The sequence below is a fragment of the Pelodiscus sinensis genome, chromosome Z (genome assembly GCF_052426305.1).
Source record: "Pelodiscus sinensis isolate ZL-2025 chromosome Z, ASM5242630v1, whole genome shotgun sequence".
In the NCBI taxonomy this organism is placed as follows: domain Eukaryota; kingdom Metazoa; phylum Chordata; order Testudines; family Trionychidae; genus Pelodiscus; species Pelodiscus sinensis.
The window spans coordinates 31082807-31097232 of NC_143085.1; the positions used below are offsets into that span (position 1 = coordinate 31082807).

Below are 14426 nucleotides of genomic sequence, written 5' to 3' on the forward strand. Positions count from 1 at the left end.
CTTCTGACAGTGGCCAATGCTAGGTGCCCTAGAGGGAATGAACACGACAGGGAATCATCAAGTGATCTGTCACTCGTTCCCAACCTATGACAAACTGAGGCTAGAGACATCATTTCTATTTATCCTAGCTAATAGCCATTGATGAATCCATCCTCCATGAATTTATCTAGCTCTTTTCTGAACCCTGGTATAGTCTTAGTCTTTATAACATCCTCTGTCAGGGAATTCCACAGGTTGAATGTGTCTTGTGTTAAAATGCTTCCTTTTGTTTGTTGTAAATCTGCTGCCCTTTTAATTTTATTTGCTGACTTTTAGTACTTATGCTAGGAGAAGGGAGAAAGACACCGTGTATTTAAAGGAAGGCAGTGTCACCAAGTGGATAGAGCCCTAGACTAGAACAAGGGGGTGCTGTATTCTATCACTGGCTGTGCAATAGCCTTGCTGGGTAAGCTTGGACAAATCACTTCCCACCTCTGTACCTCAATTTCCCCATCATTAAAATAAGGCTAAGGATACTGATCTCCACTGGAAAGCATTTTGAGATCTACCAATGACAAGTGCTATTAAGATCTAGGTATTATTCTTTTATAGTGTTTAACAGATCTATAGTGTTCCTTAGTGTATCCTCTACGTGTGTGTATAATAGTGAAACCTGCCCTCGGCAACTATCCAGCAAAAGAGAAAATATCTATCTCTGGAATACTTTAAAGTGCTTGCTTAGGACAAAAGTTTGCCTGTTGTAAATGTAGGTCTTTCACCATAGATAAAGTCATGGAAGGTTCTGAATTTCAGGTAATCTAGTCCTTCATGTATTCAGCAAGACAAGTGAAAAGAGCGTAGAAGTCAGAAGTGGGACTATTGGAAGCAATTAAAGAAAAAATGTGGGTTTGGGCAAGACCAGAGGTATTGGAAGTTGAGGATTTGGGAGTAGGAGATGAGGGGATTAGGAAGTGGGAATTGTGGAGAGGACTTGTTTAGCTTCTCTGATGAATTTCACTTGGGAGACATTTATACTGTTTTTTCTATGCACCATTCAGTCACCATTTTAAAATTCATTATTTCCCCATGAATACCACAGTATTTCTCTATACTTTGAATAGGCAATAACTATGGTGTTGAATTTTGATAACCATCCTCCTCCCCATGTATGAACACTACTTGTCTGTAAGTGAAGAAGGAGTTAACCTCAGCTTAACATCCCCCTCCTGCACACAGGTCCTCAAGGGAGGGGCTATAAAAGTTGATCTTGGCTGCGTGAGTGCCTATAGGATGGGCTGGCTTCAAGCCCAGAGGTTACAGCGCTGGACTAAACGTGGAGTCTGCTGTTTCCTTTTCTGCTTGTGTTCTGGATTTTTTGTTGTGTGAAAGCTGCCATTGGGGCCAGCATTGCTTGTGTCCCAAAACTCTGGTTCATGGAACAATGTGGTAAAACTTCAGATTTACATGTTGATGGGTCCTTCCTTAGTCAGCCATTTCAGCCACACTGGAATATTTCTGGGGTAAATCTTGTCCAGTTTCATTAGAATTGAGGTTTCTGTGCACTGTAGAACTGTTTGTATTTCCACTGCATGTGGATGGACAGAATCTGAGAGCCCCATCCAGAAAATGCAGATTCAGGACCCAGTTCCATGAACTCCTGAGTCTCAGTACTGCAGGATTATGTTTAGAGAAGGCTGAGAGTTGATTCTTGTCACTACAGAACCTTCCAGAGTGGACAGCTAAGGTTCTAGACCAGAAGTGGCCAACCCATTACAGATGAAGAGCCAAAATAGAGATGGATACAGCACAAAGAGCTGAGGGGGGAAAAAAAAAGCCTACAGTGTTTGGTCGAGCAAAAAAAAAAAAAAAAAACAGTTTGCCCTTTTAAGTGCAGAGCAGGCATTGCCCTTTTAAGGTGGCCATGTTGAATGTGGTCATTTTAAAGTCTGCACGGAATGCTGTGACTCCGACTCTGTCTCTTTCAGACAGAAACATGCTGCCCCTTTAAGAGCGGCGAGCCACAGGTGCAGGAGCCGCAATTTTTTCTTTGAAGAGCTGCATGCAGCTCACGAGCCTCGGGTTGGCCAGCCCCTGTTCTAGACAGCCTACATGATGGAAGAATTTACTCCTTGGTGTCACAGAGGTCATAGAGCATAAGGCTAGAATGACTCACCAGATCTGATCGTTTCACCTCCAATAGGCCACAGGCTGCCAACACTGTTTAATAATAAAGCCACTGAATAGAATTTGACTAATCAAAGTTACTCTTTTTCTTGGTAGGTTGGCCTGCAGATTTTGCCCATTGATGGTAACCCCCACAAGTCCTTGGCTTTCATTTGCCATCCAGGAGGCGTCTCCAACCTTGCTAGTTCCTATGATGGATGTCATGTCTTTACAGCAGGGGGTAATGACCGCATCGTGATGAAATGGGAACTTAATATAAAGTGAGTAAACAACAGGGAAAAGCAGAGCATGCTGTTCTCACTGATAAGTGCTCTGTCCCTTTACACAACAGTGACCAACATAGCTAAAGCATGTGTCCTGTGACAAAGAACATATGTTTATATAGGGTCTTTCTTCACAAAGGATCTCATTTTGCTTCAGAAGGGCGTAATACTGAAGCCCCTAAAACTCAAGCAAGTAAGAAGCATTAATATCGGTACCCTGCTTCAAGCATGGTTCTAATGCCTTCCTATATAGCACTGACTCTTGCATTTCAGTAGATTCTGCTTCATTTAAAATTTTATCTGATCCACTGTTGGTTTGCAGAAGGGCTGCTGTTGACAAAGAGAGGGCTAAATCTTCACATGTGCTCCAGACCCACAATTGGAACCAAATTTTCAGAAAGGCTCAGCTCCTGTTTAGAGAGTTGGGCAGATTGTATTCTCAGATGGGAGTCACTAGAGATGCTGAACTCTTCTGAAATTCTGGTTCCAAAAGTCCAATTTCCTACCATGCCACGCGAGCAGGTTGGCAACTGAATGCTTCCCTGGATAGCTGGGGTGCTCACATGAACGATTATAGCACTCAGGGAAGATTGGTTCCTTCACAATCAGCTCTACGCAGCAAGGTTCTAGAGCTCCGGGCAGTCAGAAAAGCCTGTGAGTATTTTCTTCCCCTAATTCAAAGCAAGTTCCTGAGGATACTCATGGACAACACAACTTGCATGTTTTATATAAATCAGCCAGGTGGGGCCACCACAGCAGATGGGGCCAGGTCATACCAAAGAGGCCACAGCATTTTGGCAGTGGTGCATTCACTATCAAGTGACCATATCAGCAGCATACCTCCCAGGCAAGAAAAATGTCACCGCGGACCACCTGAGCCAAGTATTCCGTCAGAAATATATAGGACTCACAAGTCCTACATGCCATCTTCCAGAAGAGGGGTTTTGCAGACATAGACTTTTGTCACATTTCTCAACATGAAATGCCCTGAGTACTGTTCCAGAAAAGGCTTGGGCAAGAACCCCATGGAAAACACTATGCTGATCAGTTGGACTCACAATCTTCTCTGTGGTTTCCTGCTTCTTCCACTCCTCAACAAGGTTATACAGAAAATAAAACAGGACAGGACCAGAGTCATTCTGATAGTGCTGGCATAGCCAAGGCAGACCTGGTTTCCTTATCTGTCACAGATGTCAACTGCTCCTCCGATTCATCTTCTGCAGTGGCCAGACCTACTGTCTCAGTACCAAGGTCGTGTTCTTTATCCTCACGTTCACAGGCTCCATCTTAAGGCCTGGCTTCTCCAGGGTTGACTCTGCATGACCTCACCTTTTTGGAGTAAGTTCGTATTCTAATCATGAACTGCCATAAAGAGAGTGCGAGAAAGACCTATGCTAAAAAACGGCACTGTTTCTGCACGTAAGCCAGTCATAAAGCACTCCAATCACAGATAACACCATTGCTAACAGTGTTGGAGTACCTTCTTTCGTTAGGCAGAATCTCTCAAACATGTCAATTAAAGTCCATTTCGTGGCTATTTCTAATGAACATTGTCCCATAGATGAGCACACTATATTTTCTCTCCTAACTACTAAAGTATTCTTCAAAAGCCTTAACAACATCTTTCCTCCGGTAAAGCAGATAGTATCATCCTGGAATCTCAACCTCATCCTTAACACCCCAACTGGCTTCCCATTCGAGCAAATGACAACATGTTCTCTGTTGTTTCTTTCCATGAAAGTTGCTTTCCTTCTAGCCATCACAACAGCCGGGAGGATCAGCAAGTTAGCGGCACTCATGGCCGACCTACCATTTGCCTTTTTCCACAAAGACAAAGCGGTGCTCAGACCGCATCCAAATTTTCAAAGTGGTTTAATAGATTCACCTCAATGAATCTTTATATTCACCTGTAGAATAGTAATAGAGATGTAGCCCTGTTAGTCTGGTCTTGGTGAAACAAAAACCAGGACTATGCAGCACTTTAAAGACTAACAAGATGGTTTATTAGTGATGAGCTTTCATGGGCCAGACCCACTTCCTCAGATCAAGTTGTAGAAGAAAATTGGCATGACCATATATACCAAAGGGATACAATCAAAAAAAGTAAACATAAAATTGACAAATCAGTTTTTAGAATGGGTGTGTGTGTGTGAGGGAGGGAGGTTAGTGTCTATGAGATAATGATATTAGGGGTGATAATTGGGGGAGGTTAGTATCTATGAGATAATGATATTAGGGGTGATAACTGGGGAAGTTATCTTTGTAATGGGTAAGATAATTAGCATCTTTGTTAAGATCCTTATGCTAATTATCTTACCCATTACAAAGATAGCTTCCCCAGTTATAACCTCTAATATCATTATCTCATAGGGTATGCCTACACTACCCCGCTAGTTCGAACTAGCGGGGTAATGTAGGCATACCGCACTTGCAAATGAAGCCCGGGATTTGAATTTCCCGGGCTTCATTTGCATAAGCCGGGCGCCACCATTTTTAAATCCCGGCTGGTTCGAACCCCGTGCCGCGTGGCTACATGCGGCACGAACTAGGTAGTTCGAACTAGGCTTCCTAGTTCGAACTACCTAGTTCGTGCCGCGTGTAGCCGCGCGGCACGGGGTTCGAACCAGCCGGGATTTAAAAATGGCGGCGCCCGGCTTATGCAAATGAAGCTCGGGAAATTCAAATCCCGGGCTTCATTTGCAAGTGCGGTATGCCTACATTACCCTCCTAGTTCGAACTAGGAGGGTAGTGTAGACATACCCATAGACACTAGCCTCCCTCCCTCACTCCCCCTCCCGCCCCGTTCTAAAATCTGATTTCTCAATTTTAGATGTGTTCACTTTTTTTTATTGTATCCCTTTGGTATATATGGTCATGCCAATTTTCTTCCACAATTTGATCTGAGGAAGTGGATCTGGCCCACGAAAGCTTATCACCTAATAAACGATCTTGTTAGTCTTTAAAGTGCTTCATAGTCCTGTCTTTATATTTACCTGTCTTCCATCAGAAGTCTCATCTGGATGTCCACTGAACGATCGCTTTTTACCTGGAAAGAACAAAGCAGTTTAGATGCTTCTCCAGACTGTTTATTTCCATAACAGTCCTCTCCAAGCAGGAGATTTCTAAACAGAGACTTTGAAAGTGGGTAACAAATTGTATTACAACTTGTTTCACCAATTCAGTTGTGGGCACATTCCACCAGAGCAATGGCCACTTCCACAGCCTTGCATAACGTGCCCATCATGGACATTTGTAGGGCTGCAACATGGGCTTCTACGCATACATTTACGAAATACTATGCAGTAGACACTTATGCTTCACAATACACTAAGTTTGGAGCTGCAATCCTGTCCTCCATTCAAAGGTCAGATCTGAAACCCATCCTTCCAAACACTTGAGGCACTGCTCCATAGTCACCTTCAGTGGAGCACCCTTGAAAAAGAAAAAAAAGGCTGCTCACCTTGTGCAGTAACGGATGTTCTTCAAGATGGGTGTCTCTGTGGGTGCTTCATGACCTTTCCTCCTCCTCTCTGCTTCAGAATTCTAACATCTCTCGTAGTAGAGAAGGAAGTGAGGAACAGTCAATGGTGTGCACATGTCAACACGCGTGCTACGGTGCAAGCAGCACTGCACATTTGTGCTGGCCCCCGAGGGGATACTGCTGCTAAAAGATTCCGATTATAAACACAGGGGTGCCGAGACAGCTATATTGAAACACCCACAGGGACACTCATCTTGAAGAACATTAGTTACTGCACAAAATGAGTAACCTCTCTTTTTCCTAGGCTTCTGCACTGCCTGCCAATGCCCAGACCCTGTGAAGAAGTAAACAGCATTATGTCACATGGAAGTCAAGGGTATTTAGCAGTGTTATGTCAAGGGTATTCAGCAAAGTTTAGGGTATTCAGCAATGTTCCCTCTAATCTTTTCCATCCTTGTTCAGAATAATTTTTTCATGCACTAAGGCATGTGCTAATGTGTACCACCAATAGAAACACAGACCTACAGTGGGCACACTGTGATCCATCTGGGTGTCATTGGAATCTCTCATGAGCACCTGCACAAGTGCACAGCTTACAGGGAACACTGATACTCAGTATTTCACAGGTTCTCACCCAGGATGAATGCAAAAAGTTGATACGTTCTAGAGCCAACGCACAGGAATGGGAATCAAAAACTCAGAAATACTAATCCTGGGTTGGACACTACCTTCTCCTGTGAGCTTCAGAATATGTCTTTTCCTCTTGGTTTCTCATCTGTTTAAAAGGGGATTATCATTCTGTCCTACCTCCTTCAGAGGCTGCCATCACAATTAATGAGTGTTTCTAGAGTGACTTGAACATGAAAGGTGCTATGTAAGTGCTAAATAATTTATAAAACGTTGGCTTTAATATCACTGCCTGAGGGGCAGCAGACTGGGGTGGTCTTTATAGAGACAGGCAGTGGGATTGAGAGATTTGGGACAGGAAGTGAGTCTATAGGAGCATCTGTTTCTTATAAAATGCCCTGCAATATGAAAAACAATAGAGAAGAGCTGATATAGAATGTCCAATTTCCAAAATGGGATGGACTGGTATGGTTCAGGAAATCCCTAGTGCATTTTACAGAATGTATTTTAGAACAAACAACTCCAATGCCTTCCTCATTTGAGTAGATCAATTGCAGTGACTGGGACAGCTTGTATATACTGGTTAGGTGCTGTCCCTGATTACAAGGTTGGAACTTTCCTTTGTCAGCTTCTGGGCAAAGAGCTGTGCCAAAAGACATGGGATACCTCCTTCAAAAGCCTTTGTTCAGGGCACTTAGTAAAAATGCCAGAAAGAGAGGCCATGTTTGTTGCCATTAATGTGAGGGCTATTAATTCTGATGTGAACACAAGGTGGAGTAAGGGACTTGGGTACCACACTGCCAAGAACTCTGTAAATACCTAGCTAGATAGATGCAAAATGAAGAAAACTGCTGCACATGCTCTTAAACCAGCTTCCTATCACTTTACTGCAGCTTCTAGTATCTTCTGTCGCCACGATGTTTAATATCCCAATAACTTAATTATAAAAAAGCATAAAACTTGCAGATCACACAATGGAGAACAGCATACCAAACTGGAGATCAAAGCAGATGGCATGTTGTCATGAAGCCATAGAGATGTAGCTGATGTTATTGCAGTACCAGGCTATTGTAGTGTCTTGGGCTGTTACTTTTCTGCATCCTTACTAATATGTGGTTCTTTTGTCTCTGGTTGCCTGTGAAACTGAAATGTAAACCACAGAAGATGGAACTATAGCAGCATTTTTACACATACATTACATCTAAAATATTGTCTTCCACTGTGAAGAATAGAGCTCTGACCCGATTAACAAAACTGTGTAATTGCTCAAGTCTGGGAACTAGGAGCAAGGTTTGATTTTTCTAGGTCTTTACCAGTTCAAAGTGCTGGCCTGATGTAAATGAATCCCCACAATGTCCTTGTGAAGTAACATACTTTATAGATGGGGAAACCAAGACACTGAAAAATAAGTTGTCCTACACAGGGTATGTCTACACTACACCGTTATTTCAAAATATATAATTTTGAAATAGTTATTTCGAAATAACATGTCTACACACAAAATGCATTTCGAAATAGCTTTTTGCTATTTCAAAATAGCACAGCCACACTGAATGAACGCTGAATTGCATTTAAGGCCAGCTGGACCCAGGTCTGGCAGGACATCAGGTCAGGAGTTACTCTGTGTGGTTGCTGCCTGAGGCTATCTGAGGCCTGTGCTTAAAGAAACCCCCTCCGGATAGCCAGTTCTCAGCTTTCCCTGCTTGCTTACCTACCTCGATGAGGGACAGGAAAGCATTTTGTCTCTGCATGTTCTTGTTGCCCTCACTCGGGACACCACAGCACTCTGCAGCATCGAGCCAGAGCTGCCCCTAGGCACTCTGGTGCTTCTCTGGGACACGTTGCAGCGAGCCTGGCTGCACTTTCTGCAGGCTGCCATCCGGGAGGTCCATCGGGGGGCTGTCAGTATTCAGGAGGCCCTGCAGGAGAGCTCCCAACCTGAGGAGCACTAAGAGCCTCCCTGGACTACCCAACTGGGGGCTTGTGCCTCATTCCTCCCTCATGTCCTTCCACTTACCCCTCCCTAACCCCCCTTCCTGATGTAAAATAAAATACATGTATTTTCATGAACACAAACTCTCTTTATTTAACAAAACTGGGGAGGGGGGAATGAAACTCTTGTGAGACTGGGGAAAGGGGTTGGAGAGGGGAGGAGGAAACCTTGGAGGAGGGAGCTGGAAGGGGGAAGCAAGGAGAAGAAGGGGGAGAGGAAGCTCAGGGTTGGGGGTCTCACCGGATCAACTTGATTTTCATGCGAACCTGCTCCTGGGTTTGCATGTGGCCTTTATGGCCAGGCTGGCAGCTATCCTGCCATAGACAGGCACGTTCCTCCATCTAGTGCGGAGCTCATGGATGTTAGGGGCATCTTCCCCAAACCTGAATAAGGTCCATGATCTCCACCCTGGACTAGGAAGGCGCCCGCCTTCTCCGGGCCCTGGGAGGCTCTTGGAAGCTGGCAGACTGCTCCTGGGGAGCGGTGGAGGGCTGGCTGCCAGTGGCTTGTTGGCTCATGTTTTGGGGCCACTGGGTTGGGGCAGTGCCTGCTGGCAGGCTTAGAGCTGGCACAGGCACTGTGGCCAGAGTGTACCCCTTTAAGGGCTCCGCAGAGTAGGGGAGGGAGAGGAGTGTTCTTGGTTGAGGCCTGAGTGGCCACCAGGGCACCCTGGGAAGGCTGAAGGCCCCGTATTTTGAAATAAGTGTCTATACAGCACTTATTTCAAAATAGCAATTTCGAAATTGGCGTTATTCCTCGTGGAACGAGGTTTACCAATTTCAAAATAAGCAATCCACTATTTTGATTTAATTTTGAAATAACGGAATGGCTGTGTAGACGCTAGGTTAGTTATTTTGAAATAACGGCTGTTATTTCTAAATAACTTTGCTTTGTAGACATACCTACAAAGACTACACACCACGACAGTGGTAGTCAGGTTTAAAATCAAGTGTTTCCTATCTCCCAGCTTTGTGTTCATTCCAGACTCTCAATAATAATTACCTACTATACTGGGCAATTATATGTAAAACACTGGGAAATCCTGGAATGGGACGTACTGTAGAAGGGCTGACTGTTCACTGAGTAGCAACTTAAAACTATACCTTTCTCTGTTTGTTCTGAGTCTTGGGTGGATTTTATATATTTATTTGTTATAAATTTCAGTGTAGTTGGCAGCAATGAGTGGGAAGAGAAACTGGGCACTTTTCCTGAAATGAGCTCTTTTCTGATCTATCTTTTTGTATTGTCATAGTGCTTTGGAGGCTACTGTTTCTCTGGGTGGTGAGGATTTGATCCCATTCTACAACCTTTTGGATGGTGGCAGAGATGGTGAATTCTTCAGGGTAATTATAGTCACAGTAAACATTGTGTGGTAACAGTTGGTTAACATGTTTTAATTTATATAGGTCCAACAATTTTTTTTATGTGGGGGGTGTCTAAATCTGAATTAACAACAATTTCATTGATATGCCTTTTAGTGTCTCTTAGAAAAGGGTTATCTGCCATGCACAATGAAAAGCTGAACTTTATTGTACTTGATTTGATTTTCTCTCAGGAACTGGAGGATTATTTTTACTATGCACAGCTGCGCAGTCAGGGTATTGATGCAATGGAAACCAGACAGGTGTCAACACATATTCCCTTGGAAGAAGTTCCATTTGTAATGAGAGCAATGGGGTTTTATCCATCAGAGGAAAAGGTTTGTTTTTTACCAAAGAGAATTATTGTGTTTACAGAATATGCTATCGGTCAATTTCTGATCCCAGTCACACCAACTAGATCTGAAAGAAATCCATGGCTTTTAAACGTATTTAGTCCAAATCTATAATAGTGTAATTTTGATCAAAATCTTGCTCTATGTCTTTGTCCCATATATATTATTTTTAAAGTAAAGCTTCAAAACCATTAGGGAACTGGATTGCTCTGGGGCTTGGTAAAAGGAACCTTTCACTCACCTTTAGGGTGGATGGACAAATCCAGCCCAAAATGATAAGTTCAAAAGTTTTCATCTGTCAGGTGCTTGATGGCCTTCGTCCAGCTCCCAGAGAGTAGGTGCCCAAAGCACACCCCATAATTGACCCCCAGAAGAGAGATTGGTTCCTTCAGAAAAAAAATAAGAAATCACTTTTTGTGTTTTCCTTTCACCCTACGGGCGTCCCTCTATATCACATTTGGGTGCATATACACTGTGCTGTAGTTTGAAATAAAATATACAATTTGAGCTACGCAAATTGCATATTTTATTTTGATGTTATTTTGAAATAACTTATTTCAAAATTTGGCACTTGGTCTACATAGCACTTATTTTGAAATAAATTAGTATTCCAAAATGTCCCTTACTCCTCATGGAATGAGGTTTACACGGATGTCAGAATAGCAAACCCATTATATTTCGAAATAATGGGCGCACTCAAAAGATGTGCAATAGCTATTTCAGGATACCTCTAGTATCCTGAATTAGTGCCGCAGTGTAGACATAGCCTTAGAGTCTACAAATAGGGCTTTGGAACTTTCAGCTTCGTATATTGACTATCCATATACTACACAGCCTCTTAAAAAATCTCAGGGTATAGTAATGTTAGTTTGTATATAGCCTCTTGTTTCACTTCCCTTTGTGCCTGATAGTAATCTTGAGAATGGTTTTAAGTACAGTGTGCACCTTTCACCTACAGGAACCTCAATAATTTTCAGTAACTCCAGTCATCTGAAGAAGTGGGCTGTGCCCACGAAAGCTGATGATACCATCTTCCTGTTTTGTTAGTCTATAAAGTGCTACCAGGCCATTTGTTGTTTTTTAAGTTATAACTGATAAATGGTTGACTTAAAATCCTATGGAAATCTCCCAGTGTTTTGTTCATCGGGTCACAGCAATGGAGGGCTTTTTATCAAAAATTTCTCAGGAGTTTTAAGCCTCAAATCCTCTTTGTACTGTAGCTAAAGTTAAATCCCTTAATAAGTTTGATTCTTATCCTATTGTAATAGTATTTCTGAGTCAGTTTGTATCTTACACATACCTAATTTATAGCACTGCAACCTGGCAAGTAAATTAAGGCACCCGGAGTGGATTTATCAACTCTGTTGCAAGGAGGTCTAAATTACACTTTGCAGTACCAATCTAGTCCCTTCATCCAGGAAGAATTTTCTCCAAGGGAGACACCCAAGCACATCTGACGAAGTGGATCTTTGCCCACAAAAGCTTATGCTCCAATAAATCTGTTAGTCTATAAAGTGCCACAGGACTCCTCGTTCCTGAGAAGTAGTCTGTAAGAAATTAGAGGACAGCAATTCAGTCAAGGAAATGGAGGTGCTGAACTACCCTAAAAGCTAGACAATCTATGATCTGCTTCACAAAGCAGATGGGAGTGTATTAATTCAAAGAATAAAAATGTTTATCTCTCTGGAACATTTTATTAAATAAAAAATGGGAGGGGGAAAAATCAGTGTGAACCTCTCCCCTGAACAGAAGCTTTTAGGAGTTGGAGAATGTTTCTTTTGTAATTCATTAGAATGGGGATAAAACTTAATCCCAGATCAGCTAGAGCTGAGTGAAATGTTCTGTCCTTGCCCTGCATGTCTTTTGCCACGGCGAAAATATAAGTCCATGATTTCTATCTTCCCAGAGCACCATTCAGTGGAAAAACTTGTGACATGAGGACAAAAGCCCAGGGATGAATGCAAAAGCCTCCCCAGGGAGGCTTTGCGTTGGCCTGCCTTCCTGGGGAGTAGAATGCTTGGTACTTGTTGGCACTGGGAATTCTCCCAACATTTAGCTCCATTTGTAACTGTAAGGAGGCTGCTGCCTCTTTAAACATGAGCATAATCAGGGCATGGAACAGAACCTGCCTTTCATACAAACATCTGTAAGGCTTTATATCACTCTGACTCACAGCAGCAGGCTTCAGGAAAGCTGTTAAACAGCTAGTGACAAAGATAGGCAGGCACTGTCTAATTGCCCAATAGAAGGACTGCTGTGTGAGTGATATAGTGAAATAAAAGGCAGGAAGTGGGACCTTTTGAGCGAAGTCCAGTCCTCTGCATTTGGAGAGAGCCCCAGACGCAGTTCTGCTCCACAGGATCTATGGGTATTAGGAGTGGGGGCTGGAGGAGGAGAATTTTGGAAGCTCATTCATGATGTGCATACCATGCAGCCAGCTGCGTGCATGGAAGCTTCCTGCACACTGGAACAGGGTGGAGTCACCATTTTGTGGACTCACTGTCCATTGTCCCCAGCGTGGAGGTGCAGCTGCTATGAGGGCTGCAGTGAAGCAGACACATAATTGCTCTGCCTTCAGTGCATGGCCAGTGAGAGAATCAATCCTTCCCTCTCTCCTATCAGCTGTTACATAAAAAAAATATTTCCCCAGTATATTACATCCCAGGCAAAATGCTTCTCTGAGAATAACAGAAGGACCCCAGAGTACTGCAGAAATTGTACTACTGGGGTTGATGTAATTTTGATTGTGGTAAACAACTTCTTTAAAGAGATATTGTCAACTAATCAACTCAAAGGTATAATGTAAATCCTGTGACTCCTGTGGAATTATTCTGGATTAATATTGGCAGTGGGCTTCTTCCCTTGTTTGTATAAGTGTCTTTTGTCTTGACTTTTAGATTGAGGACATGATAAATGAAGTCAAATTTAGTGAGTATGTGGACACTGGAAAACAGGTTACAAATATCAACTTAGGAGATTTTATCAAACTTTACATAAATCATCGACCAGCATTTGGCCTGTCAATGAAAGAAATACAAAATGCCTTCCAAGTTCTTGGTTACAGTAGCAAGAATGGAGAAATTGTTATCAACAGAGGAGACCTACTGGAACAACTTCAGTGCAGAGGTGAGCATTTTCCTACAATCTGTTTTATGTTTCCTGGTCCAACTCTTAATTTCAAAAAGTATCTATTGCAGTGAAAAGTTCTCTGGAGACACATCCCAAGTTTCAATAGGTGGTATGTTAGTTACCTCACCTTCTTAGACTTTTAAATGAAATAACCACATAAGTTATCTCAGTTAGGTTGTATACTCTTGTTTGGAAATTGCTGCACAGTCCAAGTATTCTATCTGCTATCTGAAGAGTGTGAATATTGGAAAATATTATAATGCCATTATAATGTCATTAATGATATGCTCTCACCAGGAATACTATACTCAGTTCAATTCACAAGTTCTTCAAAAAAGTAATAGTAGAAATTGAAGACAGTACTGAAATGAGTGTTGAAAATTTAGAAGTCTGGAATGTCAATATGAGGAGAGAGAGAAAATTTTGTGATGGTTTAGTTTAGAGGCTGAGAGGGAACGTGATACAGATATTAAAAATTGTTAATGGCATTAGCACAGAGAAGGTAAATTAGGCATTTCTACATTCCTTCTCTTATTATAAGAACAAGAAGCACTCAATTCAGCTAAAAGACAGTACATTTAAAATGAATGAGGGGAAATACTGTTTTAATCAACACATTATCTCTCAACCTGTAGAATGCATTACCATATGGTACCATTGCGGTAAAGGGTTTAATAGGAGGTTAAAACGGACACTTATATGTATGAGGGAGAAGATCCACTGATACATGACATAGGCTAAAATGTTTTTAAAAGGGATATAAATCCTCATGCTTCAGATCATCAATCCCTGTCTGATGCAGATTAGGAACAAACTCCTATGTGCAGGCTATTCTGTAATAGTTGACTAACTTTTCTTGCACCTTCACATGAGTCACTTTGTTGCTGGACACTCCAGTAGAACACTGCTCTGATCTGGGAGTTCCTGTGAAAAGGAACAGATGTAGGTACAATTTGGACCAGCAAGCCAACTTTAGTAGCCTTTCCCACACCTACAAATCTTATTTGATATAGCAAAAACTCATGTAATTCAGAAGAACAAATTTCTCTTGGATCA

The 14426-nt window shown here is 42.4% G+C and overlaps 1 protein-coding gene across 2 annotated transcripts in view; it reads left to right on the forward strand.

The window, feature by feature from the left end:
- The window catches only part of CFAP251 (cilia and flagella associated protein 251), a 50662-nt gene that overhangs the window by 34427 nt on the left and 1809 nt on the right, over nucleotides 1-14426 (forward strand). For both annotated transcript variants that reach the window (XM_025184794.3, XM_089775239.1), the window contains exons 17-20: nucleotides 2260-2423; nucleotides 9780-9870; nucleotides 10083-10226; nucleotides 13139-13367. In XM_025184794.3, coding sequence (XP_025040579.3) covers nucleotides 2260-2423; nucleotides 9780-9870; nucleotides 10083-10226; nucleotides 13139-13367 — 628 coding nt within the window. The remainder of the gene's footprint in view (nucleotides 1-2259; nucleotides 2424-9779; nucleotides 9871-10082; nucleotides 10227-13138; nucleotides 13368-14426) is intronic.